General features: G+C 37.4%; 1 protein-coding gene across 1 annotated transcript; it reads left to right on the top strand.

Moving 5' to 3' along the window:
* The first annotated feature begins 740 nt into the window (after positions 1-740).
* Positions 741-17,469, top strand: LOC103724114. The gene is made up of 19 exons (XM_008815274.4): positions 741-841; positions 926-1,103; positions 1,192-1,354; positions 3,139-3,275; positions 5,857-5,960; positions 6,090-6,185; positions 6,971-7,061; positions 7,487-7,613; positions 7,700-7,899; positions 11,205-11,299; positions 11,372-11,427; positions 12,043-12,132; positions 12,244-12,343; positions 13,300-13,404; positions 13,530-13,602; positions 14,759-14,913; positions 15,006-15,063; positions 16,654-16,723; positions 16,837-17,469. Exons 1-19 carry the CDS (start codon positions 821-823, stop codon positions 16,841-16,843), a joined length of 1,926 nt encoding a protein of 641 aa, XP_008813496.2. The 5' UTR covers positions 741-820; the 3' UTR covers positions 16,844-17,469.
* The last annotated feature ends 2,354 nt before the right edge of the window (positions 17,470-19,823 follow it).

Here is a 19,823-nt window from a genome sequence, read left to right as displayed (position 1 = left end):
ATTTTTACCAATCCTCTCCAACCTAACGAACCCTTAGTCAATTTTTATTATTTGAGCACTTGCGTTTCTCCTATTAGAAAACCGGTGCAATGAGAGAAGTCATGGATCGCTGCATTGTGTGAGAGGAAGTACTGTAGTCTGTAGATTGTGGAGTCGGTATCTTCTCCATTCAAAGCGCAAAAAAAATAGACCGAAGAGATCGACCTTTACCACCAAGGTGGTAGCCCAGTTGGAACGGAGTGTTTGCTTCCAACCAAGTGGTTCCAGGTTCGAAACGTGCGGGCGTCGATTAAATTCGGAGACCGGATGCCCCATGCCTGGACACGGGGTCTGGAAGCGCTACTGGTCGGCTGGTAGCCTGGGTGGTGCCAGGTGTGACGTACTCACACGGAGGGTCGGGTCGGATAACTGAGCCGGCCCACGGGTGGGGAGGGTATGAGTAAAATAGGTCGGGGTGCCCAACACACGACTCGGTCTACCCGCATCGAACATTCTCCTGGCGGGGTGGGGGCCCAGTGGTCGGGGCTGCTACGCGGGGGTGGGCTTGTCCCTTCCTCCCTCCTTCTCCTCTTTTTTCAGCAAAAAAAAAAAAAAAAAAAAAAAAGAGATCGACCTTTATCATGAATAGGGAAAAATTCTTCGTTTTATTTTTATTTCAATCATAAAGGAGACATAATTCCATCTCCTACAAATACTTCCCGTTCACCATTCGGAGTCGGATCCGGATGTAAGAGATCCGATCCGTTCGTAGCCCGTCCTGCTCGCAAAAATCCTCACTTCTTGACCCCCAAAGCCCTCGTCCATTCGCAGTGCTACTGGGATGTCCTCCTCCGCTTCCATGGTGAATTCTTCCCTCCTCTCTTCGATTCTTCCTCCAAGAAAAGCTCTGATCTTTTTTTTTTTTCTTCCCCTTTTAATTCCTCAGGTGTCCGCTGGTCCCTCTCTGGACGACTGCTTGAAGCTTCTGAGAGGAGAGCGGGACGAGCAGAAGCTCGCCGGTCTCCTCCTCGCCACCAAGTTCTGTCAGGGGGACGACAACGCCTCCATTCTCGAGGTTTATCAAGCCGTCGGCCCTCGATTCCTCGACCGTCTTCTGCTCACTGGTAAATTTTCGCAAATCTTTTGTTTTTTCTCCGGACTTATATTTTTGATTTCTTCGAGTGACTCGTTGGTTTACGGATTCAATTAAAGGAATGGGCAAAGCAACCGGGGGTGTTAAGGGTGGCGAGGATCGGGAAGCTTATTTGCGGCTTGCTCTTACTGTTCTTGCGGGGTTTTGTCGGGTAACAGAGATTGCTTCATCAGAGGAAATGGTCTCTAAAGTTCCTCTTGTGGCGGAAATCGTATCAAAATCGTAAGTTTATTTGATCTCTTCTCTTGTCTCAGCGGGAAACTGATTATTTTGGAAAAAAAATTTCTGATCTTTGAGGATTTAGACCTGACTTCAGTGCTTAGATTTTGTTCGTAAATGTTGTGCTGTACAACTTGTAGTGCTAAACTGTATGTCAAGATGATTGCCCTAATGCAATCATCCTTGGCTGTTATTATGTTTAGAGTCAGTTATGCCACATTCTGGTGAGTAGTGACTTTCCACTTTTGTTTAGAATTTTTCAACCTTTTTCATAGTTCCACACCAATCTTTCTCTTTCTTTGTATGACTAGACTAGTAGACTATGTAATATGTAAGAACATATTTGCCTGATTCTATAAGGTGCAATTTTAAAAATAATTGTCATTAAGGTAGGCTTATATGATATGTTTATTCTATTTCTTGGAAGTTAAACGAATGCTTGACTTTATTATCAAATGCTGCATAACTTAAATGAATTTGTAAAAGAAAAGTGCAAGTTTGTTCGGGCAAGGAGCTTGCTTGAGCTTCTGTTAGCTCGTTCATATTCCTGACCACTTTTCTTCTAGAAAAAGCAAACATAGACTAGCCTTAATTTCTTTGTACTATGGTGTAGGCATGCGTCGAACAAATAAACATGCTTTTTAACAATTTATCTCTAGAAATATAGGACCATAAATCAGTATAGATATCTGTGCTGATTGATGTTTAACATGTGCATTGCATAATTTGAAGTAAAAACTGATCATACGGACTACCATTACATAGGTATATTTTTGCCCACGAAAAGAAGCTCAAATTTCGTCGTGGAAACTATAAAGAGGCATCAAATATTTTTACAATGTAATACATCATATGTTTTGCCTGCACTCTGCAACTATCATACAGAACTCGTATGATGGAAGTATTGCAAGAAGCTAAAGTAATGTGTTACTTGAAGCCTTTGGTCCCATACAGAAAATGGTTCTTTTATTTTTGCTGCCTCTGATTTACAAATCAGATTCTGCACACTTCAGTTACCTGGACACTTCATTTTTTGGTTTTTGAAAGTGTTGACACATTTGGACACTTGGACATGACATGAAATGTCTTGGCACTGCACCTTAAGGTATTCTGCTTACATTAGCAAGAAGTGTTAAACACTTGTCACCATGTTTTTTGGAGTACCGTGAAAAAGATTTTTAGTTTCATGTGTTGGACCTTAAAACAAAGTGGCAGAATGCTTTTAACACAAAGTTATCACATCTATTTATTAATTTAGGTGTCTTAACACAAGCAACATAAACTATGCCCAAAGAATTCTTAAACAACTTACCTCAAGAATCCTTGACATTATATGTTGATGATTTGCATGTGTAAATATATGTGTATTTATGTAAATATCTTTGTGTGTTAGGACCCAATGCTTAGACTTTTGGAGGCTGCTTTTTTATCTTGTGGGCACTTGGAAAACTGATTAACACTCAGTGAAAAGGAAAATCAATAAGGTGGTTATCCAAAACCATCTTAAATAGAAATTAGGCTATTCCAAACAGTGAGATTAAGTGGACACAAACTTGTACGACTATGTACACTTCAAGATTCACCAGTACATGCTAGTATGTGACTATATGAGCTTAGATGGAAGGCATATGATAATCTATATGTTCTGTCAAAAGTATCAAACCCAGTTTTCCCCCTTAGCAATTTAACTTGAATTTATATTTTGCTACCATAATTCTAGTCTTTATTTAATTATACTTCTTCTGCTTATTACTTTGTATGGAAACTTGTTTTGGCTTTTTATCCAGGTCAGACCCATCAATTTTTGAGGAATGCTATGAATATCTATTGTTGGTTGCAACAGCTTCAGAAAACAGTATCACAAAATTTTATGAGCCTAGAGTAATGGACATGCTAGCTCCACATATCTCTACTTTGACTGATGGTATTTACCAAAACTTATGTTTTCCTTTCTTATTTTTTGTCGTTGGGGTGAAAGGGCCTTGCGAAGTTCATATCATAGTGTTTTCGCTGCTGAGTTAAACATTATCATGGTCAAGTGAAAGTAATAATTAACTTATACAAAGATGTACGTGCTGGAGAGAAATATTCTCTAAATGTAAGTCTTTATACATTGACTGTCTTAGTTCTGTCTTGTACAAAGCAAAGCATTATGAAACTCAAGTTCTCTATTATAAAACTCCCTTTAGTTCTGCTGAGTTAAACATAATCATGGTTAAATGAAAGTGATAATTAACTTATACAAAGATATACGTGGTGGAGAGAAATATTCTCTAAAAGTAAGTCTTTATACAGTGACTGTCCTAGTTCTGTCTTGTACAAAGCAAAACATCATGAAATTCAAGTTCTCTATTATAAAACTCCCTTTATTTACTTTCACATATTTCATTGCTTCTTCTAGTACATTTTCATAATTTTTTTTTGGTTCTTGATAATTGATAGAATGCTAAAGCAAGTGTTGCATTGATAGAGGGTTTGGGACGTTCCTATGTGATCTTGGTTTGTAGAGGCTAAACATAGCTGCATAATTAGAGATTATGCAACCTGAGTTGATCAATTTTTTTTCTTGGTTTTTTTTTTTTTTTTGAGAAGCAACTTGTACCAATCATGTGCTGATAGTTTACCGTGTTTGTTTTATTGCAACACTTTGATTTGTTATATTGGATACAACCTCATTGACAAAACAGTTCGCTTAATAAATTCTTATTTAATTACTCCTCAACATTTGCAATTTTTTCTCAAATTTTCTGACTTGATAGACAACTTGATTTTAAGAATTTTTGGTGACTTGTGCTAATAATTTTCTGCAAATATTCAGATGACAACTTTAAAGCTTGGCTGAATGTTGTTTATCCATCAAGACATTTATATTATTCTTTAATTTTTAACATTTTCCAACTTTTTCCTTATCAATTTTTGGATCTTAAAGTTTTGATGATAGAAAGGGCTATTGTGCCGGAATTGGTTGCCTGGTGGCACGGGTCGGTACGCTCCCGTGCCGTTCTGTGCCGGGCCCGTATCACCATAGTAGGGAGGGTGGGAGAAAGAAAAAGAGAAAGAGAGAAGAGGAGGGAGAGAGGAGGGTGGTAGAGGCCGGCAAAGCCCCTCTGGGGCTCTTGTTTCGAATGAAACAGGGGAACTGTAAGTGGAGTCCCTCCTCCGCCTCCTCTACAGGGCCGACCTCCTCGGCACGGCTCGTCGGCCCTCTACAGGCCAGTCTCCACCTTCTTCTCTTTTCCTTTCTTTCCCTCTCCCTCCCTCCTCTGCTCTCTCTCTTTTTCTCTCTTTCGTTCTCCTTCTCCCGCTCCATCGCCGATTTTTTATTTTGGTTGCCGGAACTGTCCCGATCTGCCACTGGTACGGCTCGGTATGCCTCGTACTGGGTGGTTCAGGACAGTTCCGCCGACCATGGCTGATAGTAAACTAATCATGACCATAAATTTATTTTTTGGATGGCAATGAAATTGAAATTAGATTCATTAAGTTTTCTATAAGGTAGATATGCTAGCATATGCAGTCAAACATTTTGTTTTAGTTGTTGTAGTTGCAAATGTTGGTTGGTGGTTAATCTAGCATTGATTTCATGGATATTATGACTGTAATGCATAATTTTGGCTCCATTTCATTGCCTTCCTACCAAGATCTGAGGTCGAAATGCTCTCCGCACATTTCTTATATTTTGGAAACAAGGGATTTCTGTTGCTTTATTTGTTCCTGATTTTTGTCTTATTTGGTGGGTTATGCACTTAAAACGATGATCTCAAGAAGACAGTGAGGCAATAATGAAAATCATATTAATTGCATTGTGGAACTTTTTAATTGGTATCTGTTATGTCCATTGATTAAGTTTGCTTGGCATAGGGGTGGAAAAGATCAAACTACTGGAATTGTTGAACCAATCACTATATTGAATACAGTAATCTGGAGATGAAGTTATTAATGTGGATCATATGAAGTGAGGTCACACTTGTTTAACAGTTCTGTTTAATGTTTTTTGCGCATAACTGCTATGACATTAGTGCAGTATATAGGTTAAAGAAACTTGTTGCTTATAGAATTGAAAGTTTGAAAGTGTTGTTTAATGGTTTTATGTAGTGATATTGTCCATTCTAACTCAAAATGCTTATGCATTTGTCAGCTCATGTTTTATGAGAGGGCTTATTTCCTATTTGACTATTGCCATTCATAATGGATATTTATTTCTAAAACTTGCAAATAGTTGTTAAATGAGGGCAAAGATGCTATACTTGATTGGTTTTAGTCAACTGTGGGTCCAACTATGGTTGACCATGGTTATATGGTTCCATGATAGTTCCAAATACTAAGTTTTAAGTTGCATGCAAATTTAGTCTGTAACATCAGAACTAGGTGCTAGAAACTAATCTGTTCTTTGTGCTTTCCTTGTTGCTCGAACGGTGGGTAGCCCTACTTGACCTAATGCTCCTCTTTTATATACCATACAGTGAGTAACGTTGCATTTCTTAAATTTTTTTTTATTTCCGAAGGTTCTCGGTCTTTGGAGCTTGCCATGCGACTGCTGCAGTTGGTTGTCAATAAGCTATCTGTGGACATGTTGAATACTGAAAACCTAACAGGCATCTCATGCATGGTACGCATGATCATATGTAAAAATTCTTTTTATCTGCTTAATTTTTTGAATGATCTTTAATTCTGTTGTTTCTTATCAAATATATATAAAAATCTATATCTGTAGTTGACAATTTATTTTGTGATTCAGGTGGCTTCTATTGCCAAACAATTTGCTGTCCTGCAAAATGCTTTCAAATTTGATGCGTTGCACCTACTCACTACTCTTTTGTCCTCAAATAACACTGTATGTTGATTTGCAAGTGATCTTTTTGGATATAATTTACAGATTATACATTTGGAATTCATACTTCTGCTGTGTACGACAAGCCATATTCTGTTTTCTAGTTCTGTGATAATTCACTTTCTTTTTTACCTGGGAAGTTTAACATCTAGCTATTCAGATCTGATAAGTTTTGCACGTTACATGCAACTGTGAAAATTTTGGAGTGTTTCAATAAGTAGTGCACTTTGTTGCATCTAGTGATTTGTATTTCTCATTTTGCTTTGGTGTAGAAGAATTAAAAAGTTGAGGAAAATAGAAAAATGAAGATCATGTATTGCATCATTCTGGCCTTTACTATTGCAATGTGAGTCATGTTGCTAATTTGGTTCTGTTATAGGATAATGGAAAACAAAATCACAGAAAATCAAAGATATTTTCCATTTGGTGTGAACTTCTATTTCGGATATTATGCATTTGATTTGATCTGACTGGATCGAAGGACCATCTGTCTATCTGTAAACGTATTTGTTTTAAATGTTATTGTTGTTTTAATCAAGTGAGAGGCCTAAATCTAACTGCAAGCTGCTGCTACTTGTCAGTTGTCTTCTGACATAGGAAGACTTCCTTTCTTGTTCATAATTTTCTCCTTGAAACATATTACTAGGGTACCTTGCCTTAATGTTTCATTTCAACACAACCGCGTTGCTATATTTTGTCATCCATCTACTATCAACTCAGTTATCTCGCATATCTAGTGCTGTCATATGATTGTCTAATTGTATTGCATTGGGTTGTTGTTTATGAAGCTACTTCATGGTGCTCTAAGGTCGACGGAAAGCAAAATTTGGGCAGCTCAAATACGTATTGGTATTATGACGGTCCTTCAAAACCGTGTTGGTATGTTACATGCCTAGCCCAAGTTCCATGTTTGGAATGAAACTTAATTAGCAGAGGAACAACTATTCTTTTTTTTTTTTAAGCACAGAGATAACCATTCATTTGACATTATATATTATTGGGGGTCCAGTCTTTTTTATACTGTCATATAAAACTGTTCTTTCCATCAATGGAGGTGTTAATTTTTTTTACTGCAACAAAATGTAATTTGTAATTCTTATATATGGTATTACTTATCTAAAGAAGGTTGTATGGGTCATTTGAATGTTCTGCTGAAAACTTTAAGAAGAAAAAATTCCAAAATAGAAGACCATAGGTCTAGTGAGCAATGATTTCTTTAACAAAACATATGAAATAGAAATTGATTGTCATTTTTGCAAAAAGGGTGCATTGTTGGTCACTTGATATTATTTTCTAATGTGTAGTGTCTGCTGAAAAGCTTCAGGCGCTTCTTCTGGCTGAGTCCATGATGTCTATAGTTGGTGAAAACTGGCTGCTGGAATGCAGTAAATTGAATGAAAATGGTGACCAGGATCCTTTGCCAGTTGACAAGTAAACACTACTTATGGTTTCTTGAGCAGACCTTTTGCACTGGTTATTTAATTACTTCATATTTTATTATTTTATCTTGTTTATAGGTTTTTGTTACTTGTACTTGAGTCTTCACGGATTGAAGTCGCTGTTCTTCTCAATGAACTTGCCTACTTGAAATATGAAGCTTCTAAAAGTTCTTCAAATACTGCTGAAACCATTGTCCAGAAGCAGAGAAATCTGGCTATATCATTTTCATTGATAGAGAAGATCATTAAACTAATTTCAAATATTTGTGGGGCAGAAGGTATATTTTATAAATATTTTTTAGCAAGCTTGTTGTCCATATTGTGGCTTTATATTGTTATTGTCAAAAGCAAAATTATGTTCTGTAAATTGGGGTTTGTCGGTGACATAAACCCTGTAGTTCAATTGGTCAATTATGGCTTACCACATGCCTTATACCTTATTAGTAGTTTCTCTTAATGCGCAGGCTCATGACAGATATGTGTTTGTGTGTCCTTGTATAAAAGCACCTTTATATTGAAAAGGTTCCAGTTATCTGGTGTAGTAGTCAAAGCATTTCTCATGTTTCATCATGTAACTAGTACAAATGATTTTAATTAGGCCATGTATTATCCAGTTTTGGGTAAAATATTGCAATTTATTTCATGAAAACATAAATTTCTTTATGTTTCTTTAAAGGAGAGTAAGTTTAACACAGTGATGTGTTAAGTAAAGAAGATTTACATGAACATAGTTTGCATGTATTCTTCATTCACACCCATTGTCTTAATCATAGATATATTTTAACTAGCATTCTCTTCGGCATGACAATACTTTAACTAGCAATACTCTTTAATTATGTGTTCACAGTTCTGTAGTTTATCTTTTCCTGACTTGTGACTAGCAAGGTAAATGCAGTTGCAGTCTGACATTGACATTTACATGTTGTTAGATGGTGTTTTTGTATCAGATTCCTCAAGCTAATGATATACAAATCTTGCAATGTACTCTCATACTTCCACAGGCACCAGTTTGTTATGAGTTATAGTTTCACCAAGCAATATGATGATATATACGTAACTTTTTATTTTTTAAAAAATTATCTTCTTTTTGTTTAATCTTGTTTGATAGTTTTAGCACATAACTCCAGAGCTAAAGACTCAAAGGTCCCAAAACAACACAAATGTGCTCTCATACTTCCACAGGCATTAGCTTGTCATCTGTTTTATTTTTACCAAAAAATATGATGATATATATTAAATTTTTAAATATTTTCAAAGATCTCTTTTTTTTTTTTGTATTTAATCTTTCTTGATAGTTTTAGTGCATAACACAAAGCTAAATAGTCAAGGATCCCAAATTGTACAATATATTATGAATGATGTCTCCCATATTTTTCTTGACTTCCAATGCCTAAACTCAGTCTAGTTGAGGTTGACTGGAACAAAGTTATGAACATTAAATGTAATTCCAACTATATATGGTATGTTGGTTGAGTGGGTGATAGAGTGCTCGCAGGGGTATGCTTGCTTTTCAGATTTTGGTAAGTAGACTATAAGTCATAGAAAGGTAAAATAAAACTAGTATATCTAATGCATTTGTACGTGCATGTGTTATGGATGGGTGGTTGCTTGCATCAATGCGAGTTATCATAAGTTATGCTTTAGCACTTGATTTTAACAAACAACGAAAAGTTTATCCTCATATGTTATGAGGGTTCATTGGGTTGACGAACCGTTGACCACTTGGGTGATATATAGGCCTTAGAAACCTAGGTAATTGTAACTTGGATCATCATATGCATGAAATGCCGTACCGCCCTGTACTGCTTGATACGGGGTGTATCATACCGTACGTGGTAGGAATTGGTACAAAACTCAAGTTTAGGTTGGTACATGTCTTGTACCGAGGTGTATCGAGGTGTACCAAAGCATACCAATTCGTATCGAGATAAAAAGTAAGAAAAATGGTTAGAGGGTTGGTTCGGTATGGGTGCATATCGTACAATACCGGCATGTACTATACCAAACCGATAAGGTATCCGTACAATATCCGATATTGAGATTGTAGACCTTGATCGTATGGTCATATAGATCCTTATCCATTTTAAATTATATATATTCAACAAATGTAAACATGCGATCATATATAACTATAACTATAACTATATATATCATGGTTTGTCGTACCGGTCCGTACCGGCCGGTATGGGCCGATCCATACCGGCCGGTATGGGCCGGTCCGTACCGGCCGGCCTGGGACCGGTACCGGATCAGCGTAGAATCCAGTACTGATAGTTTATTGTTGGAGAACCGGTACGGACCAGTACGGAGCCGGTACGGACCGGTTCGGGCCGCCACCGGTACGCCGGACCTTGATATATATATATATATATGCATGTTAAAAGGTGTCCCAGTGCATGAGGCTCCCGCCATTCTAGGGTCTAAGGAGGGTTAGGTGTACGCGACCTTACTCTTGCATGCCGAAAGGCTGTTTCCATGTTCCAAGCTCAAATAGAGCAACCTTATTATTGCGCCAAGGCTCACCCTTAGTATAAAAAATGTTCAAGATATGTATACATGTTATTACACATAAATATGTATATGCATATGAATATATATACACAAGCGCGCATAAGTGTGTATAAACTATACGGTATCCTGTTGCAGTTTCATCATATACGATTCATGGATGCTAATGAAAATAGTTAAATTCAAGTGTTAAAGAAGGGACCATAAAACATTTTTCATTGAAAACCTGGACCTGGTTGCCAGATTTTATCAAGAAAAGTGACTAAGAAATCTCGGTAATGTCTATCACTTGAGCTAATACAATCATGATACATGTTATTGCTTCTGTTATGCTATATAGTTTGGTAAAATCTTTGTAAACTTCTGTATATCTTCAAATTATTGCTGATTGGTTATGTTCATTGGATATGCCTTAAGGCATATATTAAGATGTTAATCTATGGAAACAGTCCAAAAATCTAATAAAATTAATCGACTGGTTTAATCAAAAAATAATTAAACAACTGAAAGTAGGTTAGGTCCATTGCATAGTTTCTCTTGGCTTGATGACTATTCTTGCAGGGGTTCGCAAAGAAAGAAGGTACTACTGCTCCAAAATGTATAGTAGATACTAGACAACCCTAACATTTGTGTTATTTACTTGATAAGCACAATAGCAATACTATGATAGATCCTAAGTTAGAAATGAGAATTGATAGATAGTTTGTGTAAGGTGCAATTTTGATTCCGTAAACCTTTCATGCCATATGGAGGTTGCACAACATAATGCTTTCATATGTCCAATGAATGTGGTTAAGCATAGATGATGAACATTCCATTGATGCACAACTGTGTCTGTTTGGGAGGGAAACACAAGAAACAGCTTCAAAAATATGTCTGGAAAATATGTGTCTGAGACTCTGAGTAGTTCCTGTAATCATTCTATCCCTCTGTGCTCATTTTCTGGTAGATTTTACTCTTAGCCATGTTCACATGATATATGTATTAAAAATTGTTTTTTTTTTTTTTTGATTCAGTTGAATTCTTTGGTGAATATTTTTCCTAGAATTCTTAGAAGTTGTACAATTTTTTTCAGGTCACCCTATCATCAATGAAAGGACCTTGACGAAGGCGATTGCTGGACTCAATGAGACAATAAATTTAGTACTTGATTTTTTACAAGATTCCAAGGTAATTATTTTGACCTTGCTAGACATTTTTAACATTATATTATAAGTTCTTAAATTGGTTGTTCCATTGTAGGATCACGGACAGAGAAAAGGAGATGATCTTTTAGCTGCAGTACGAATAATTGGAAGGTGCGATAGACTTGCTATGTGATCCACTAATTCCATCTTGCAGCTTAAACATTTGGACTGTTCAACTAGATATGTATATTTCTAGTCGCTTCAGTTTCAGCTTCTTGCATGAATAAAATAATCATTACAAAATTTTCTCCTTATGTCTATTCTGCTGTTGGTCAGAGGCATCATTATCTTCCTGTGAGCACTATAGTTTAAGCAATCATAAACAGAATGCATGTTAAACATACAATTTCCACTTTATAGCAATATCCAGGTAAGGCTAGTAGAGTTTGTTTTCTTGAAAATGCATGCAATAGTTCAAACTTCAAACCCTATTCCGAAATGCTCCATTGTTGCCATTTGGTTACAGCTGCTTTATTTGTGCATACTGATTTCTGTGTTGTGATCATTCTGTTTTGATCTTATTTTGGTTGGGGTGTTTTTTTTCCCCTTTACTGATCTGTGCTTATGTGACCATGTTTAATCCTACATTGCACCAGACATTTAATATATTGTGGACTGTTTCTTCAATGGAATTGGATATTAAGTTCCTTTATGTATTAATCTCTGTCACAATAGGCGATCTTTAGAATTGTGAAATAGGTTTCCTGATCATCATATCCATTCCAGTTATCTTGCAGAAACACCCTTGGCATGCAAGGAAAAGACTCGGGATCTCTTAGGATATATTCTCTCAATTGAAGGTGAAAATGAATCAAGGTTTCTCACACAGTCTCTGACTATAATGTGGTTGAGCAATGGCTAACATTTTTCTTTCCCTATTAAGTAATTCAATGCTGATGGTTCCTTTGCATTACTACTAAATAACAGCCCCTTTTACTCCATCTGCTTCTTGCTTCCAATGTTGTGTCAAATAACCATGGAGGTTGATGGATGCAAGGCCTTGGCTTCATTTGAAGGACATATTGCTGTAAGCTTGTCTATGCATATTTTTATTGATAATATTTGAAATTTTATTTTTCTCTGTAAACCGACCTTGTATGAGCCAAGACAATATGCAAGTAACCTTTGTTATATTTTAGTTTCTCTGTTCTTTTTGTATTTTGTTATGTCGTTACTGCAAGCTGGCTTGGTTGTGATTTGTGAACTTATTGATAAAGTTATTTGTTTGTACAGATGATATTCTGGTTATATATGAATCATTCTGTGAGGATTGCTATCTTCTTAGCAAATGCTTTGTTCTTACCCTTTGAGCTGCCAGGAATGCTTGTTGTTATCAATGTAGGATTTGGTGGCAAGGACTGTGATTATCATTATACAATTTCTACCCTCTGTTTTATTTTTATGTGATGTTCAATGGTCTGTGCTCTGTAAAATGTATACCTTGTCAGAGTTTTCTGCAGAGTGCAGACAATATTGAGCTTGTATAAGCAAAAACGTCTTGCAAATATTATATGTTTGCACTAACATGTCATTCATAATATCCATTCACAAATAAGTGCCTGAATATGCAATAAAGATTATCATTCAGTTACTAAACATGAACTTAAAAAACGAGCATGATATTATAGGTTTGTAGAATTGGGTATATGGGTTCCCTTATGGTTGTCTAATATTATATAAGAAAAAAATGCATATATGGTGTGTTATATTTCTTTATAGTGCAGTAGGTAATATCATTCAAATATCTTGCTGTAACTTCATGTACCCATACAATGGTAATGCATAGTATATTGTATATGTTCTTTAAAGCTAGCCATATTTTTATATTGATTTATTAGTAAAAGCTCTACAGATTGTGATACTAATATCTAATCCATTTATATGCCTACCATTATAGACCTAGAGAAATGCATGGCATCATAGAATATAATTCATTAATATAAGCATTTGTGAAGAAAACAAGTACTGATTCTGGCTTAGCAGGTGGTAGAATGCCTTGTGAAAATGATTGGAAGATATGGAACGATGGTGGAGGATAATGGTCCAATATTCCTGGCATGTGATACAATCCTGAACTTTCTACTTAACGTAAGTTGTATCACTCTGTCAAACAGTTCTGATTTTTATCCGGGGGTTTGTAATAATTCCAATGTCACATATGCTCTGTTATAATTTATAACAAAGGATTTTTTTTTTTTTTTTTTTTGATGCAGAGAAATGAACTTCAGGTTAAACTGGAGGGTTCTCAATTCATCCATCTGTTAAAAGCATTAGCCTTGTGGACTGGTACTTTCTCCTCATTCCTCGTTTCTGGCTTCACAAGACCAGTGGTACCAAAAATTAGTTAGAAATGAGAAGTTGCTCGAGTGCTGCATTGCTTTGTCAAACCATTCTTTAGAAGCAAAGATACAAACCTTAATGTACAAGCATTATATTTCATCCATATGGTTAGGTTTACAAATCAAAGTATGATTCCTAATGCTTATGAAGATAATGAGATCAGCTCTTAACTAGAAGTTAATGCTATGCTTAAAATTGTAGTGAAACTTCAATATAGGTTTGGGCCAGAGAACTAAGGCTAGTTGATGAACTGGAAACTTACTCAATTGGTTAAGTTGTTTAATCCCCAAACAACTAGGGATCCATCCTTGAGCTTTACCCTAAACTTGTAGAAAGTAATAATGAATAGAGAAGCTGAGGACTCAGAAGTAAAAATAGAAGCATATGCATCAACATATCAAGCCACATTCACCTATATGATGTTAGCTTTGTGATTCTACATTGCCTTTCCATCATATTATTACATCTGATGTATCTGGAGATTTCCATCTCCTCGTTGATGTCGCTTGTAATCATCAGTTTGAGCCACATCTTAGATTGTTATGACCTTTGTTTCTTGAATGTCTAGTTGAATGAGTTTGTTGGCCATCATTTGTAATCATTTTTGTGACCAATAAACCTTCTCATCCATTAGAAACTGTTGCCAATCACAATGTAGTGTAATCTTCTGTATGCGCTGAAGATATATTGAAGTAATTCTTAAAGAAAGTCTGGACAGGAAAACATGCTGCCATGGATCCCTGATGTGTGCTATGTTGGTATTTACTAGGGGAATAAGAAAATACACTTGCTCCATTTGTGCTTATGTGAATATTTTAACAACACTAGTATGTTGACTGGCTTTCTTCTAATAATTTAGTTATCAATGTAACTGTTGTAACTATGTCTTTAAAATTGTTACAAGTAGCCTTGTTTAAATGATGCAATACTTGATTATATTTAAACAAGCAGTTACTAAGAAGATTTCTGCTTTTGATGTTGAAAAATGCATATGCTTGCAAGTTGGCTTAAATTTGGAACTTGGATTTACTTTCTTCGTTTTTTCCTCTTCAACACACATTATACACTAACAATATTTTTATCCTTCCAAACATAACCACAGAGAGTAGCAATGATCCATTCATTGACATGATGGCTTCAAGCATCTGCGCTTTGGTATTTGACTTAACATCAGAGGAATCTCTTTTAAACAGTCCCGGATTTGACAGAAGTAGCATCGATATTTTATCTCGGCTCCTTGTAAGATGTTTGAATGAGGTTGTTCTTATTCCTTTGCTAATTTTTTATTTTACATCTTGATGTTTAGCCAGTGTTCACAGCTGCTTACTTATTCTACTTAATGCAATCAGGGGGAGACAAGCAACAATGCAGAGGACCAAGTAGACCTCCATCAGATAATTACTGCAGGTTCAAAGAAACTGCTGTCTTTGCCTATTAGCTGGATTTCTTTTTAAAAATTACAAATCTTTATTTTCTGTTATATCTAGGGTTGGAGGCCAGCCAATCTAGGACTGAGCAAATCCAAAATTTTCAATTAGCTTGTCCCCAAACAATATAAAATCAGGCCCATAGGCCACCCATCTCTGACCCTGGTTACTGTAGAGCCTTTATTATCAGACTCAAAACATTGAACTAGGTTTTAACTGGGTTGATGGGAGATACCACTTTCTCTTGATTTTTCTTGTCATCCAATGAGATATGAATTTTCTTGTGGTACTTATCTATTCCATTGTAAGAATTCATTACTACTGTTGGTAGTTAAAAATATCTTGGGAAATTAGCAGGCACCTGGTTGCAACCAATTGTTGGGTTTTTTCAGTTTTTCAGTTAAATAAATTTTAACTGAAGTCAACCTGCATTCTTGTATGAATTGATGGTTGCCTTGTGACACGTGCTCCTACCATCTATGTACCCCTTTCAATTGACCCATGGTGACCACTGTCACTCTGTTTCTGCTCTCTTTCGTCCTCTCCCACCTTTCTCTCCCTCTGATCCCGCTTCCTTCTTCCACGTGCAATTTTGCTGCTCGATCAATCTGCCATTGCTGCCAATGTGCTTGGATGGGGCACTGATGTTCTGCTGATCTGCTTAACTATGGCACTGATTTGTTGCTAGTCTGCTGCACCACTATGTTAAAGTTTAAACTATCATTCTATGGCTGCGAGTGTACTCCACTGCTCTATTGATCCATTGTTGCTGCACCACCAGTGTTCTGGTCCACCACTGTGTTATTCTTACTTGGCATTTGCATATCGACCTCACCAACAAACTCCTGTTGGGCTGCATTCTTTTCCCCTAAAATCAGCCTCGTCTCTCCTCTCTCCTCCCTCTGCCTCTAGCAGAACCTTCTGGTAAAGTTGGCGTTTCTGATCTCAAACTCTCTCAAAACTGGTCAGTAGCACCTGCAGGGGCAAGGAATGGCCGGTTTTGGATCCCATTCCATGACTTTCTTTCTCCATCCCATCCTCTCATTCGACGCCTAAGCCCTCCTCTGCCACTATATCCGGACAGCAGCAACTATCCATCAGCACTGCTCCTGCCTGCATCTGTGCGCAGTGTGCACTTGTGCACACATTATGACCCTTCTCCACAGGACACAGGTTGTGAGATGGAGATGAACATGGTTCTCTCCTAACAGCAAAATACCCCTTGACTTCCACATATTTGCATTATTGCCCTGGATGCCTAACCTAACATCAACACCAAAAATAACCGGCCTTGCTTTGCCCATACTGCCGTCTATTTTGTATTGGACAACCAGTATTATGATCCTAGAAGGATGTATAGGACTCGAGGAGTGCATATGTGGCTGATGGAGAATTTTGGTCATTCCTTCACTAACATAGCCTTCATTATCTGACTCAAAATGTTGATCTTGGTGCAGACTGGGTTTGATGGAGAATACTGCATTGAATGGGTTTTGCTTGTAATCCTTTGGGATATTAGTTCAAATAATATAATTGTATTTCAGTTTTTTTTTTCTTTGTTCACTTGCAGGGTACCATCGGTGGGCTGATCGGTTCCCACATGTTAGAAATACTTTTGAGCATGTGAAGAACACTCGAAGGTTTTGATATGTTTTCACTTTGAGAGACGTCAATTTGGCTGTTCAGAGGAGAGGAGGATAAATTTGATAGCCACTCTTTCACCCTATTGTTCTGGTAAATGTACTTTTTTCAGATGTTGATGCAGTAGATTGTGCATGGCTCTGGTCATTTCCCGAGGCTTCAGTGGGGTTCCAATGTCTCCTGATGGCACTTTAACAGCAATGAGAAAGCCATGTTTGTCGGCGGCCCGTGCCTGCTTGTTTGAGGTTGTCATTGTATTCTATATATTGAGGTTGACTGCCATCAATTATCTTTTACATTGTACTTCAACATCTAAACGCAAATTATGTAGCACAAAAGCCAAACATACGCCGCTGAAGATGAAGTCATATCTGCTGAAAATTGCTTTTGTGGACTGGTGGATCTGTGGCAGTAGCTGTAACAATTGCAGCTTGATTAATAACTATGGTTTATAATGACCTTGCATATACAAAAAAAAAGAGGATGAGGCTTGGCCAGGCTGGCTGAGGTATCAAACTTGTACCAACTTTTGCCAAAAATCGTGGTGTAATATAGCTCTTAGAAGATATTCTTATGAATAAGGAAATTCACAGCCTTTGTTTAAGTAGCAATGATTATTGAATATCATGCAGGATGAACGTAACAGTTGCTTGTAGATTGTCATGTTGTTGCTTGTTACTGTTGTTTCGTAATGGGAATTTGAGGTCTTGCACCAATAAATTGGATTGTTGCTGCTCTTATTTTTTATTCAAATTTGTCGACTATAACAAGCCATAGCATACATGTAATCATTATAACTTCGAAGCATTTTTCTCTAAGTTTGGCAGGTAATGTCAGATCATCAGTTGGCTAACTCCTTGGATTTTTGAGATGTGTGCCCTGTGAGCTGGCTGCCTGATGTACCAAAGGTGCTATTGCGAAAGACACACTAGCATCAAAAATTGTTGTGGGTTCAAACGAAACAAATTTGACAGCTTTTGTTAACTTGTTTTAGGTGCAACTTGTGCTTCATCATCTTGTTCTCAAAGTACTTAATATCGGCCTTCGGGTCTCTGTTTGCTAATTAATAATGCATCTGAGCTTTGCAGGTTAAAATGCTGACAAGCAAGCCTTGTATTTTTGCATACTAATGGTCATCCTAACAAATTGCAGATGTTTCTGTCTGATTTGAACCATCTCCACGTTTAATCAGCAAACCATGGAACTGAAGATTTTTACCCTCTCTAGTTCTTATTTCTTGTTCCTTATTTCAAACATAAGCAAGGCAAGCTCGATCTGGCTTCATATATAAATGAATAGCGGAGACCGTGGTTAATGATGGGTGATGGCAGAGTTTGTTGGTCTCGGTGGCTATGGTAGAGATCACCAGTGATGATAGGTGGTGGTAGAGCTTATTGATGGTGGAAGACGGTGATAGAGATCGTTAGGGTGGTGCATATTGCCGGCGGTAGTGGCTAGTGGTGGATATTGCCGGCGATGGAGGGTAGTGTTGGAGATTCTCGATGATGGGGGATGGACATCGAGATTAGAGGTAGTGGTGAGCGGCGATGGATGATGGTGAGGACTGCTAGAGGTGGCAGACCGCGGTGGAGTGGCAGTTGGTGATTGGTGGTGCAAATGGCAGGATAAAAAGTGTGCTTTTTTTCCTTTCTCCCTTTATTATTTTTGAATCTTTTTCTCTTCATAATTTTATGTCACATACGCCGGATCATTTTATCCCTTTCCCTCTATATTCTAAGGTTAAAGTAGGCTGACATGGTGGGGGCACTTTGGTCCAGAAAAAGTGAAAATAGTCATGTTCGCAAAGCAACCTCAGTTGATACTGCCAAAAGTGAAAAGGGTTAGCCCTAGGCTTGGAAATGGAAGCTAAATATATGTGTGTAAGTTCATTTGTTTATTTATTTATTTTTGTTCTTCTAATAAATTTTGGTATACGTACTTTAATTTTGAAGCACTTCACTTGTTCCTCTCCCGATGTATAAAAGCTTAACTACATGAATTTATATATTCAATATGAAAGTCATTAGAGTGGCATGGAGGGCTTAACACGCATTACACAGATGGAGTAGATACATGAAGACAAGAATGGAAGGTCGGAATTTGGACTGTAGGGTTTTTAATTTAAGGCTAGATTTGGATTACAAGGATGGAAGGTCAGAATAGATATCATCTTCCATTCCCGTCCATTTTCGTAACTCACTTGGACTTGGTATTTTTAGTTCTAATTAATTGATGTTGAATTTTTAGAAAATGGAATAAAATCATGTTCTGCGAGGTTACCACTAAAGTTGACTATGTGCTTGAGTAATGGTGGAAAAAATATATTCCTACATGTTAAATTTATTAGCATAAACTATATATTCAAAATATAATGTATCAATATTATCTATTGAATAAGATAATACTTTATAAAATATAATATATTAGATTATTTATATCCGTGATTAGGGCTGTTCACGAGCCGAGCCGAGCCCGAGCCTGGGAGAGCTCGGCTCGGCTCGTTTCACAGAAGCTCGGGCTCGGGTTCGGGCTCGAGCTCGGTAACGAGCTCTATATTGGGCTCGAGCTCGGGCTCGCTTGGCAAAGCAAAGGCTCGGGCTTGAGCTCGTAAAGCTCGTTTCAATTACAAGCTCCAGAACGAGCTCGAGCTCGGGCTCGTAATCGGACTCGAGCTCGGGCTCGGACTTGATAACAGGCTATTTTTCTCTATGTGGTCAGATTTTTATGAATTATAGTGCTGAAATAAAATTTTTCAGTGGGAGACTAGAGCTCGTTTGGGCTCGTGAGCTGCTCGGGCTCGGGCTCGGGTGTAAACGAGCCTCATATTGGGCTCGGGCTCGGGCTCGTTTGACTAACGAGCCAAGCCCGAGCCGGGCTTTTACCGAGCCAAGCCCGAGCCGAGCCCGAGCAGCTCGGCTCATTAACAGCCCTATCCGTGATAGCTCTCATGTGCAATACACATGTGAAACTCTAGTTTAAACAAAAAGAAAGAATATACTCCTTTCTACAGGTGTTTTCCCTCCATACTTTACATCATTTCCTAACTAAATCATAGGTATTGGGACTTCCTCTCACATGCATTGAATATGCCATATCCTA

This window comes from Phoenix dactylifera, chromosome 11 (assembly GCF_009389715.1).
Source record: "Phoenix dactylifera cultivar Barhee BC4 chromosome 11, palm_55x_up_171113_PBpolish2nd_filt_p, whole genome shotgun sequence".
NCBI classification, from domain to species: Eukaryota; Viridiplantae; Streptophyta; class Magnoliopsida; order Arecales; family Arecaceae; genus Phoenix; species Phoenix dactylifera.
The sequence above is the reverse complement of the archived record's forward strand: the minus strand, read 5'-3'. Positions and strand labels throughout refer to the sequence as shown.